The sequence below is a fragment of the Hesperophylax consimilis genome, chromosome 28, assembly GCF_061612785.1.
Source record: "Hesperophylax consimilis isolate HC1 chromosome 28, BYU_Hcon_1.0, whole genome shotgun sequence".
NCBI lineage: Eukaryota > Metazoa > Arthropoda > Insecta > Trichoptera > Limnephilidae > Hesperophylax > Hesperophylax consimilis.
Window position 1 is genome coordinate 12094305 of NC_142863.1, and position 12866 is coordinate 12107170.

The 12866-nt window shown below is 36.2% G+C and overlaps 1 protein-coding gene across 1 annotated transcript; it reads right to left on the bottom strand.

Annotated features, from left to right (window-relative positions):
- Window positions 1-283: 283 nt before the first annotated feature.
- On the bottom strand, window positions 284-12562 carry VGAT (vesicular GABA transporter). Its single transcript, XM_089648872.1, has 3 exons — window positions 12017-12562; window positions 5640-5835; window positions 284-3562 (listed from the first exon to the last, which is right to left on the bottom strand). The coding sequence occupies exons 1-3, from the start codon at window positions 12165-12167 to the stop codon at window positions 2248-2250; spliced, it is 1662 nt and encodes a 553-aa protein (XP_089504998.1). The 5' UTR covers window positions 12168-12562; the 3' UTR covers window positions 284-2247.
- Between the last annotated feature and the right edge of the window lie 304 nt (window positions 12563-12866).

The following is a 12866-nucleotide window of genomic DNA, read 5'->3' on the forward strand; positions in this document are numbered from 1 at the left end:
ATGTAGGCCCGGGCCTAGGGCGGCCAGATATTAGGGGCGGCCAATCGTGACAAAAAAGTCACAGATGATAACAAGAAATTACTTCCTAAGTACCCAAATATTCTACGTACGAAATAGCGAAAATTAAAACGGTTTTGACCCTAGGAACATACTGTGAAAAGTTTGGATACTCCTGGTCAATATGATGGGTACTGAGAAAGGGGCGGCTACATGGACTGGGGCCTAGGGCGGCCAAGACTGCAAATCCGCCTCTGAGTATATCGTTCAAATCTATTTTTTGATTTTCAGAATTATTTTCACATGTTTTTCAGGGCAATTTTTTTTCAGAAATATATTTATTTATATATAAAAATTCGTTATGGCCACCATCTTATTAAATTGTTAGTGGTATAAAGTTTAGCAAATAAATAAACTTTCACACTCACCGTTATACAGAATGCGACAAAACAGATAGTGCAGTTTTGAAGGGCTATTAAAAAAACGGCGCAACAGAAACGGGGATCATTTTATTTTATTTGATACATCATGTCATTTTATACATCAAGATGACATCATAAAGATAATGGCCCCTAGCAATGATAAATTGATTAAGGCGATTTCTGAAGTATTCGCCCGCATTTTGTCACATCCCAACGGGTATAGCGATGATTTCCTCCCGAATTCAATTCTTGAGTTCTTCCAAGGTGTGAGGTTGATGTTTAAAAACATTTTCCTTAAGGTGGCCCTGCAGGAAGAAGTCGCAAAATGCAGCCGAAATTGCCGAATTGCAGCTGGGTGGCGACGAAAGAGCGGCAATTTTCAAGAAACGTGTGAACGGTGAAGCCCCGATCCTGTCCAGACCAAACCATGATAACGACTGAAAACGGCACGACCCTCCCGACACAAGAAGACCCCTCTCAGGTTTCTACCCCCACCACACGGGATGTGCCGGCCCTTCAAAACTGCATTGTCTGTTTTGCTGCATCCTGTAAAAAATTATGTTTGAACAAGAATGGCGGCCATCTTTTCTGTCAGTGTTAACGCCTGTGACGCCCAAATACATGCGGTTTCGCTACACTTGTCAATTTTTCTACAAAATTAGCACGGCGAAAATTGCGACGCGGCAAAATACTCCCCTTGTGAATAAAGCTTAAAAAATAACTTCTTTTTTTTAAGAAATTTAAATTTCTTTTTAAAGTTGGTTCGCATTTAAGCCATTATTTTGGGCCAGAATTGTTATTGTTTTGTACTAACTAATATAGTATTACTGATGCACTAATCAAACAGCAAGGCCTAAATGGCACAAGATTTACACAAATAACACAATGTCACAATAAATGTATAAATAATTACAGTGTTTATTTTTCCTAACATTAGCATAATAATTTTATATTAAAAATGGAAGACATATTTTTTAATTGTACGACTTTTCGGAAGACAAGTTTCTTATGGCTAAATATTGTCAATATTTGGAAGACAAATAACAACACTAACAGACATACAGTCGTAAGTCTAACTATACAAATTTGATGTACTTTTTATACATTTTTAACATTTTTTAAACAATATTACTTCGGTACGTTTTTTGTTCGATAAAATTCCGCATTTCGGGATAATCTTACATTTGCCGACTTGAATCTAGTTTGACAGACAGTCAAAGCCAAAAATCCTGATTTTGTTTGCAAAGTATTGATCATTGATATTTTGTTGAAAATTTATTGATCTTCCAATCAGATCTGTGATTGATTGTTTCCATTAATTTTCAAGATCAATTAATACATTATTCTTTGAAAGTACGCTTAAGAAGAACAATTCTTTCAAACATTAGAAGGTGATCTTTTAAAATTTTACCAAAAAAGCACATCGTTAGTAGGTGTCTAAAATGCCATATCAATCGATTAACCGAACATTTTGGCTTACATTTTTAAATATGTGTTCTTTCAAATATCAATAAATTATTGTCATTCGAACTACAATAAGCAACACGTAATAATACTTTGTATTGTCGTGGATTTTTAGGCGGGTTATTGTCAATCAACAAATTGAATTGCACAATCAACCCGTTTCTGTCATTCTACAGATGTATACATATATTCATTTGCAACATTAAAAAGATTAAATAGTCCATAAGTGACTTTCCACTGGGATAGCTTGCAACTTGTTGCAACAATTCCAAGACATGCTTAAAACTCAAGTAAAAAAAACAAACACAAATTGTAACTTTACTTCCTAAGACAATTAACGGTTCAGTAATATATAATAATGAATCTAGAAAGGTAATCCGATCTCAAACGCCGTGATTAGTGCCGAACCAGAATCGTACACTCCAATAACACCGAAGAGAACTCCCAAAGCAATAATGAAGTAGTCATAAGCTATTGTCTGCGTGCTGAGAGTGCCTTTCTTTAGTTTTAGGTGGAAGTAACATGGCCAAATGAAGCTCAACATGGTGCCGGTGAAGCTGCCGATGAAGCCCATGAGGATAGAGAAGTGCGGAATGAAGATGGCCATGAGGATAGTGAAGAGAATGACTCCGACTTTCCAAGCCAACCCCCAGACTTTCAACTCTCCGTCGAGCGCCCAGATAGAAGGAAATATAGTGCGTGGCTTACCGCGAAACATTGCCCGTTCTAGAAGTTCACAAGCCGCGTAGTAAGGAAGAGGATAACTCAGCAAGGCTTTTACAACTAGGCAGAGATTTACCATTCCTTTAAACCCCTGCGAGTGCAAATTGTTGGTGATCACTTGTTGAGTGTCGTTCTGGAAGGTCAGGAAGCAGATATACCCGAAGAGAGATTTGAACGCGGCGGCTGCAATATGTGACCAATCCAACATCCAGTTGAACTTACCAGGGTCCTCCATATTGCCTTCCAGCGTTGGCAAAAATATTTGCGATGTATAAGAGAAGACTATTACGCCAAGACTGATGGGAAAGTTTTCCATATCGATTGTCCATTTAACTTTGGCCCAACCCCACTCTCCAATCTCCAGTAGACAATAGCCAACTATTACAACATTGATGAACAGATGACTCATCGTGCACCAAAAAGACAGCATGCTTACGGATTGCAACGATTTTAAGAAAGCCAGTGGGATCAAAAAGATTCCTATCAACATCATCCAGGAACGAGTATCGATAGCTCCATCTGGATAGCTCCCGATCATGAGGTCTCCACAAACAACTACGTACAAAATGCAAGTCATCAACAGCTCGATGACTTGAGCGACACTAACAGCTCTGGCCCCGAACTTTGGTCCGAAGCAAACCTTGGCGATACTGACGTAAGAGTCGCGCACACGTATCCTCTGCCCCGTCACAGGGTCATCTTCGTAAAGGCACTCTACCAGGATCTTTCCAGTGTAGCAGCAGATGTGTGCGATTCCCACCATGGCGGCGATGGCCCAGTAGCCTCCTCGCAGGACGGCGAATGGTAGAGATACAATGAACATGCCTTGGATGGCGTTGGTCACATTCCAGGCTGCTTGCCACTCGTTGATCTTGGCCCCGTGTCTGCCACCTCCCTCGCCTTCACATCCCTCTTCGGAAGAGGCGTAGAAATCCACGCTCTGCATGCTCGCTTGCCTAAAAACAACAATATGATGCATTAAGGAATATTAATTAACTCAATTAACATTGTAACCTAATCATGCCTGTAACAATTCATCCCACTAACAAGTCACAAATGTACAATATTCCATAATCAAATTACTCTTAAGTAAAACTGAATATGAACAAAGACACAATGTAGCCACCTCATTGTTATACAATTCTGTAAATTTATAATTTATTTGTTCGTGCTATATTGTGGCTTAAAATTATGAGCTAACACATATCACAATCTGAATTTAACGAAATAGTGGAACGTAGTCATAATACAAAACTAACTGCAAACGGTGGACCTTTTATTACCAGATATCTAAATAAATACGGTCAAAGAACCTTGGAAAGTAGTTTCCCTAAAATTTACAATTTTAACATTTTACCAAAATAAGGAAATGTATGCTGAAAAAATGATATTGTGAAAAATATTTTTTTACATTTCTATTTTTTCTTTCTATATACACACTTATATGTACTTTTTCTGATGCCATACTATTTTTTGTTTTTTTTTTTATTATTAATATATATATAATACTAGTGGATCCCCTGCAATGCTTCGCTATTGCTAATACCTTTCTCAGGCGCCTCCAACTTCTTCCACCATAATGTTACTGTTAAAAAACTACATTACAACATACAATAATTGTGTTTTTTACAATATTTTTTTTTTTAAAGTAATACAAACATTCCCGGGTTACGAATAACCTGACAATATTTGAAAATCTTCTACTACTACAACAGTAAGCTGAAAATGTTGCTTGTATTGTGATGGAGGACTTAGCCAGCCGAGGAATTGAACACACTACGTTTGGGTGGGACCCAAACGCGATATCAACTCGGCCACCGACCGGTCGAAATAAATATACAATGTTTACAAGTCATACTGTTTTAATTTGTACTACACTTCCATTAAAAGCATTGCTTGTGGATGGAAGATTAGTGTACATTTGCGAAAAATAATATATCTTGGTTACAAAGTAAAAAATAATTCATAATCCATATAAATTGTTGTATTTGGAAAGAAGAAAAAATATATTATGGAGGATAAATAGAGTTTTGTAAGATAATTTTTGAGATTTTCAAGTGAAACTAGAGGAATCAGTATTTTTGTTAATATTTTCCCTAAAATGTTTTTTATACAGTTCAATATTTGTTTTTTATCATAAATGCTTCTAATTTCTTCTGGTAATTTATTAAAGAAATGTTTTCCTCGGTGGGTATAATGGTGCTAGGCAAAAGAAGTGTGTAGTTTAGGGCATGCAAATATATATTTAAGTCTGGTTCGATTTTCAGTTATGAATGAGTATTTATCTTTTTCTTTTATAATTTGAATAATTAAATTTTTCATAAATAAGTTTTTAAATGCATGAACTTTGAATTCTTCGAATACGCGTTCAGCGGGGAAGTCTGGAGGTATTTTTAGTATTATTTTTATTATGAGTTTTTAAACAATTTCTATGGGGGTCAGGCTAGTTTTTTAAGCTGCTCCCTGTCCTGTTGACTGTACTAATGCATAATATATTGAGTATAGATTTTTCATTGATAAGAAATTACTGATTCGTAAGAATATATAAATTAATTTCCTAATTTTGTGTATTGTATGGCAGATGTTATCTTACATTTTAGGTTTTTATCAATGATTATTCCTAGATATGTAATTTTATCAGCTGTTTTCGGAAATGAGCATGTTTGTTACATCGACTTTAATTCTAGATATTATGTTGAGTTTTTCTCGGGTGTCCCTGACTTCTTATACCGTTTAAACATCTCTAAACACTCCTGGCACTAATAACAACAAACTTTCAAATTTTCAGCGATTTCGATCATCTACTTTTCGAGTTTTGCGAGCACAAACCTAGGCAGGCTGAAATTGCATATTTACTAGCTGATGTGTACGCTTAGGAGTATGTATACATGTACCATCACCATACACATTCACAAAATTTCATTGTATTCATATATAATTAATATTGTGAACATGACCTGATAACAAACTGTATTGGCAGTTTAGCGGGTGCTTATAACGAAGAATAATAAAAATCAATCAGGTAGAATTTACCTGTTGTGCGTCCCGTCCTGATGCTGATAGGAGCCGCTCATGAAGCTGTCCTCCGCGGTGCCCTGCTGAGAGGCCGGGGGCTGCTGCAGGAAAGGATTCGTGGGGTTGGTGGACTGGTATCCACCCTCCCCCTCGCCCATTCCCGCCCCTTGCCCTTGTCGCATGGCTGACATCTCGCAGCTCTCACCGTTGTCTGCTAAATTTCAAAATAAACAAATCCTTAGAAAATTGCGTTATTTAGAAATTTTAACTGGGTGAAGAGGGCTATCGATGTAAAGAGATAATCCATCAAAAACGTGGTTTTATAAATTTTCCCATATTTCCAAAAATAAATGTCATTACAGATCCGAATATGAATTAGACATTGTTCCGTTCCTTCTCACCCTTTTAAAATTCACCTGTTTTACTCCCCAGATTGTACTTTCTTTGATCTGGTTTCTGTATTATATTTATAGTTGTCCCCCTCTAAACAAATTTCCTCTCTTCTATCAAGCCTTATCTAAAATTGCCTCCCCCTATTCAACATCTCATCTCTTCTAAATCCTAAATAATGGTCTGGACTCACCAGATCTTACCAATTTCATAAATCTTCATATTCCGTCTAGATCAACCCGACAATCTGATTTATTTTATCTACCCTCTTGTAGAACGAACATTCGAAAAAAATTCCCCAATTCCTCGTATATGTGCACAATATAATACAAAATTTAGAGCATTGATATTTTTGGTAATAACCTAAAGAAATATCGATATGAAGTAATACATACGATCGATTATTAATATGAGAGTGTGGAATGTATCGGGAGCATCTCCTATCCTCTTCCTATTTTCCTTTTCCTCCCCCCTTCCTTTAACACCAAATTAATTTTAAGATACTAAAACTTCATTTCCAATGATCTAATATAAGAAACTTCTGTGGCTTGACTTCAGTTAACTTGTAAATTTATATCTATCATTGTATATTATATAAAAGCTGTTTGTTTCTTACAAAATAAATAAATAAATCTGAATTAGATTTCAATCTTTCATATAATTTTGATATTTGTCAATTTAAACATTATCTCGTCCATCGAAATCAAGCCTTAACTTAACTTAGCTTGTCTCCGTGGTGCAAACAAAATATAGTTTAGTAAACGACAAAATATTGCATTACAGAAATTTGGTCATACATATGGAGAAAAGAGGAGGGGAATTTTTTTAAATACAAGTTTACAAACTAGGTCGAGTGAGGTATCGTTCATTATGTTTTTATTCGTGCTGAATCGAATGAGACAACTACATACTTTTTTTGTAATTTGTTTTTGGGGTGTTATGCCGTGTTGCGCCAACTCCTTATTTAGCCAACGTTTCGGACAACGTTACAGTGTACATTATCACACATCTGCCCTGAGGAGTTAGCGCAACACGGCATAACACCCCAAAAACAATTAACAAAAACACTTTTGGCCGTGAAAATCTTAAATCATATTCAACTACATACTGTTAATATTTGTTGAGATAAGACTGTTTTGATGAAGAGATGTGCGATCACAATTACAAACTAACGCACAGCACAGACATTCGAAATTAGTAGATATTTTTTAAGGTGTCTTCTTAATAATATTACTTTCAGATACTGACAAAAATACATATACCGGTTCTCAAAGGTTTACCAATTATAGCACAAAAATACTTAGAACTGATTATTTGTTTTGTATTAAAACACTACAGGGCCGGTATTACTCTAGACGAAAGCCTTTGTCAATTCAGTAACGATGCAAAAAAAAACATTTGTTAACGGTGATTAGTTACAGTAGTATAAGTTACTGTCGACGATTCTATAGGGTTTTCCAATAAGAGGTGTTATTTTGATATTCAATGAAACTTTTCCCGTAAAAGATCAATGGTTTCGTTGCTTGTGTGGCACGTAGCGCCATCTTGTTGAAAGTATATGTTGTCCAGATCAATACCATCCAATTCCGGCCATAAAAAATCATTAATCATCTCTCGATAGCGCAATCCATTCACCGTAACTGTTGCTCTAGTCTTATTTTCGAAAAAGTAAGGTTCAATGACTCCGCCGGACCACAAACCGCACCAAACAGTCACACGTTGAGGATAGAGAGGCTTTTCAACAATAACTCTTGGGTTTTCCGAGCCCCAAATGTGACAATTTTGCTTGTTGACGAAGCCACCGAGGTGGAAATGGGACTCATCACTCAAAATGATTTGCATTTGATTCACCCAAGTGAATTTTAATAATTTCAATGCATTGTTGAAGCGTGTATCGTTCCATTTTTATTATTGGCGTAGTTTCTATTTGTAAAATGTCAGAAAATGACAGCTTAAAAAGTAACATCTGCCGAAATAGCGGGCTATTCAAAATAACACCTCTTATTGGAAAACCAAGTATTTTAGGACCGAGATATGAGAATATTTTTTGATAAGATTTAGACATTGTTCCGTTCCTTCTCGCCCTTTTAAAATTCACCTGCTTTACTCCCCAGATTGTACTTTCTGTGGTCTGGTTTCTGTTTTATATTTATAGTTGTCCCCCTCTAAACAAATGTCCTCTCTTCTATCAAGCCTTATCTAAAATTGCCTCCCCCTATTCAACATCTCATCTTTTCTAAGTCTGAATTAGACTTCAATCTTACATAAAATTTTGAAATTTGTCAATTTAAACATTATATCGTCCATCGAAATCAAGTCTTTACTTAAATTGTCTCCCTGGTGCAAATACAATAGGGTTTAGTGAATGACAAAATATTGCATTAATTAAAATTGGTCATACATAAGGGAGGAAAGGGGAGGAGAATTTTCGAAAATACTAATTTACAAACTAGGTCGAGTGAGGTATCATTCATTATGTTTTCATTCGTGCTGAATTGAATGGGACAACTCTCAAATCGATACTGTCAATATTTGTTGAGATAAGACTGTTTTGGTGAAGAGATTTGCGATCACAATTACAAACTAACGCACAGCACAGACATTCGAAATTAGTAAATATGTCTTATGGTGTCTTCTTAATAATATTACATTCAGATACTGAGAAAAATACATAGGTATACTGTTTACAAGGTTCTCAAAGGTTTACCAATTATAGCACAAAAATACTTAGAACTGATTATTTGTTTTGTATCAAAACACCACAGGGCCGGTATTACTCTAGACCAGGGGTTCCCAACCTTTTTGTACTCTAGAGCATATTCTAAAATATCGGTAGGGTGGCGGGCACCACCTATGTTTAATCAACAAACTCGGGGCAACAATCGCAATCAAAATGACAACAACGCGGTTCCAGGCGGGGTTTCACTTCGGGTTTTCTGCGTGTACAAGGAGTGATGTGCAAATAGAACTCACCGTTCAAGACTAGCGTGAAGAGTGCAGTCTGGCTCGCCGCTAGACAGGTTGCCACAAGTACTGTCGGCAAAGGAACCACTCGTACATACAATATCGCAAACATACGAACGTAATTAATAAACCGTGTAGCTCAAAAAAATTAAAACTCTAACAAATAAATAAATAAATCATTTGTTAGCGGTGATTAGTTACAGTAGTATTAGTTACTGAGGACAATTCTCTGAGTATCACCCTGGTGAAAGACTACCTTTCAGAATCGAAACGCTGTTTGAAATGGCTTTAACCGTGTTTGGTGACCAGATCTGAATAGTCTTTTTTTAATATCCCATCTTCCTCTCCCCCCTCCCATCTTTTATCCACCTTCCTCAGCCTTATAATATACCCCAATTGGGTATGTCATAGTCCCACTGGCTCCAGACGATTGGAAGCAGTTGGGACTCTTGTGCGGTATTTACATTTTCAAAAATACTGAGTAAAATAATCCCCAGAACGATTCTAGCTTTTTTAAATGTAAACTATGCGGAACTGCACTAGTACCAGTTCGGTAGATTACGAAGCCACGAAGGCTTCCAACCGTCAGTCTTCCCGTGGATTATCTATTGCGTAATCTTCTATCAATCGTTGCCCTTAACAGGATCAAGATTGGAGTTTGTTATTTTATAACAAGCTCTTAACATGACCAAGATTAGAGTTTGTTATTTTTATTTATAACAAGCTCTTAACATGACCAAGATTAGAGTTTGTTATTTTGATAACAATTTAGTAGCACAATTTTTGGCAAGAAGAATCAGACAAAGAACTTTTAACTCAGTTACTCTGATTATGATTCAAGATTTTCACGGCCAAAAGTAATATCGTGATTCATTTCTGGGTTATTATGTCGCGTTGCTCTTCCTCCTTCTTTAGCCAACGTTTCGAGCAGCGTTGTAGGATCCATCATCCGGGTATAGTTCCTCCAGTTACCCTGTCAGTCCTGAATATGTATTTTACGGATGCACCTATAATATAATACTGTTAATTTGTGCTTTTCTAAATATTAACATTCCCGTGTTACTACGAATAATCTGAAAATATTTGAAAATCTCCTACTACGACCACACTAAACAAATATGGTGTTTGTGTCGTGATGGAGGACTTGGCCAGCCGAGCGATTTAACTCACGATGCGACCCCTGGGTGAGAACCCGACGCATTACCAACTCAGCCACTGTCCGGTTAATCAATGCTTAGTTTAGTGGTGTCGTTTTATTTGTGTTATAAATTACTTCATCGTGTATCAGCAATTTATCCATTGCCTGGAGATACATAGCGACTTGTATCTAAATGGAAAACTTTTTTTTGTAATATTTGAATACCGGACAAGAGTCCCAACTTTCATTTCAACCCTTGTCAGGTATCATTTTTTAAGTGTTTCAGACAACGCCGGGGTGTTAGGGGAAGGTTGCGATCAATGGACCAGCGCAACGAAATGGCCACTTCATTATATCATAATCAATCAGGTCACAAAGCAAGCAATATCCCGTACAGACTTGTTTCTCTACTATCAGCGTCTTCGCGACTACCATCTCAGTGTAACGTATTTCGGTAAATATAAATATGATGTTATTAATTATTTTAATTGCGTTTATTTGTAAACATTGTGTATTTATTAAAAGTCGTTTAAGTTTTATAACAATTTTTTTTTTGAAATAACAGCAATTTGCGATGATTGGACCACCATAGTTTTTCCACTATTGAACCGGTCCAATGCTGGGAATGATTTTAATCTTAATGATGAAAAGGTACAACCAAATTAGAATTATTTTACATTGCCTGCAAATACATGTTAAAAGTGTTTCGGTTTTCATGTTTATTAGGTTATTTTTTTTAATGTTCATTGTGTTATTTTTTTAATGTTTATTTTGTTATTTTTTCAATGTTTTTATTTTATTTATTGTTTCCTTACAGGCGGTATCACTCTTTACATTTTAATTATTAAAATCACTAGGACTGTGTCTAGGTTAATAATTTTACAAAATAATGATTATATCACAAAGTAATACTATATTGAAAGAACAATATTGTTGCACGAATAATGGTTACTTACTAAGCTGAAGGAAACTATTTCAAAAATGTAGTACACATGTAGGGTGACCATGTGAAATAACATATTTTGCTAATAACTTAAAAGAACAAAGATGAAATGTAGAAGAAAAAAATGAAATATATAGGGCCATTAATGTAGGACAATTTATTTTGCTTTTTGTGCTTCTTCAAGATATGTGAGTATATTGCCACTACATAATGCTTAAAAAGATAACCGATTATTAAACTAAGAAGTATTTTACTCTAATTGTTATCGCTATGTTTGTTTTCGAGTTTTAATTAATGATTGAAGTATATTGTTATTGAAAATCTAAAAATTCATTAAAATTATAATTATGAAAGGTCGCTTATATTGGACCCTGCCTCCAAAATGCTTTAATGCGATCATAGCAAATCAGTGGTCCAAAAAAGGCGATGGTGGTTCAAATTAGGCAACCCAAAATTTTTTTTTCTTCTTTTTTTCGTGTAATTATAAGTTCTAAAATTATTTGACTTATACTTTTATTACATGAATAAACAGTGGTTTTAATTAATCATTTACATGTATTCTATATACCAAGACTAAGGAGCTATACGACTACAAAGTTTTTTAGTCCAATCATCGCAACTTCCCCTATTATCCTAAAACCGCGGTTTGCCAAAATTAATAATTTTCCAATCAACTCCGTTCTATCATTTAAAACAATGTTTTTGTATATTTTTGACAGTTACGTTAGCTTCTTTTCCTCAAAGAGACCCTCCACGGAACTACCCCCGAAGATGTCATAGGACCTGATGGAATAGTCCTCGTGCATGGAAATAATATAAAAAAATAAAACGGATAGGTTATTTTTTTATCGAAGAGGAAACGCAACACAGTTCAATAGCCCAAAAGTCAAACAACATAACTAACATAATTGGCTGTGAGAGTTTAAAGTAAATCAATGGTGTTGTAAGTTATAAACTTACTCTGATTGGCGAATCGGACGGCCTGCTTGGGCGGTGCCCCAGGGGCTTGCGCGCCCCCGGAGCCCGGCAGGTGTTGCCGCACTGTCTGCAGCGCCACTTGGAGCGCTTGTCCTGCCCCTGGTAGCCTCATCGGGATCTTGGGAATATGCATCACACTGACTTAAAAACACTTAAATAACACGGATACACTATACTTGTTATTCAATAACCCACTGACTTAATTTATACAAAAAGCTGTGGAAGCACTGATTTACGCACTATTTTAAACACGGTTATACATTTTAATAAAGTTTATTTATCATAAATGATCATTTATGATTCAAATTGACATTTAGAATACTTTTTGAGTGATTTTAGAATGGTTGCCGCCGAGATGGGTCTAAATTTGCGTCAAAACGGTTATTTCTGTAAGTTTTTTGTGCTGTTTTAGCGCTGTTATTGCTGTTTTGTGGCTTTTATGGCTACTTGGGGCTGCTTAGGGCTTACGAGACTCCCATCTCGGCGGACCGTGGGGTGAAGGGTGCACAGTGGTCCAGCGCGCGGAGTCTTGAGAGAAGAGGCTGCGATGCGCGCGCCACTTTTGTATCGCTTCCTATTGATTTCCTACCAACAGCCTGTTATGTGAATTTAAACGTGATATTTTGCTCTCTATGCATTATAGATCTCGCTCACCACAGATGAAACAAATTAATTATTCTCTTTTTATTTCGTTTGCGAGGTATTTGAGAGGAAAAGATCTACGATCCGAGATGTGCTAAACATCGAACCCCTGCGCTAATCTTCAGACCTTTAAAAGAGTCGCAGATGAGGTCGCTTTGACCGCATTAAAGTACTGACTGCATTTCTAGGG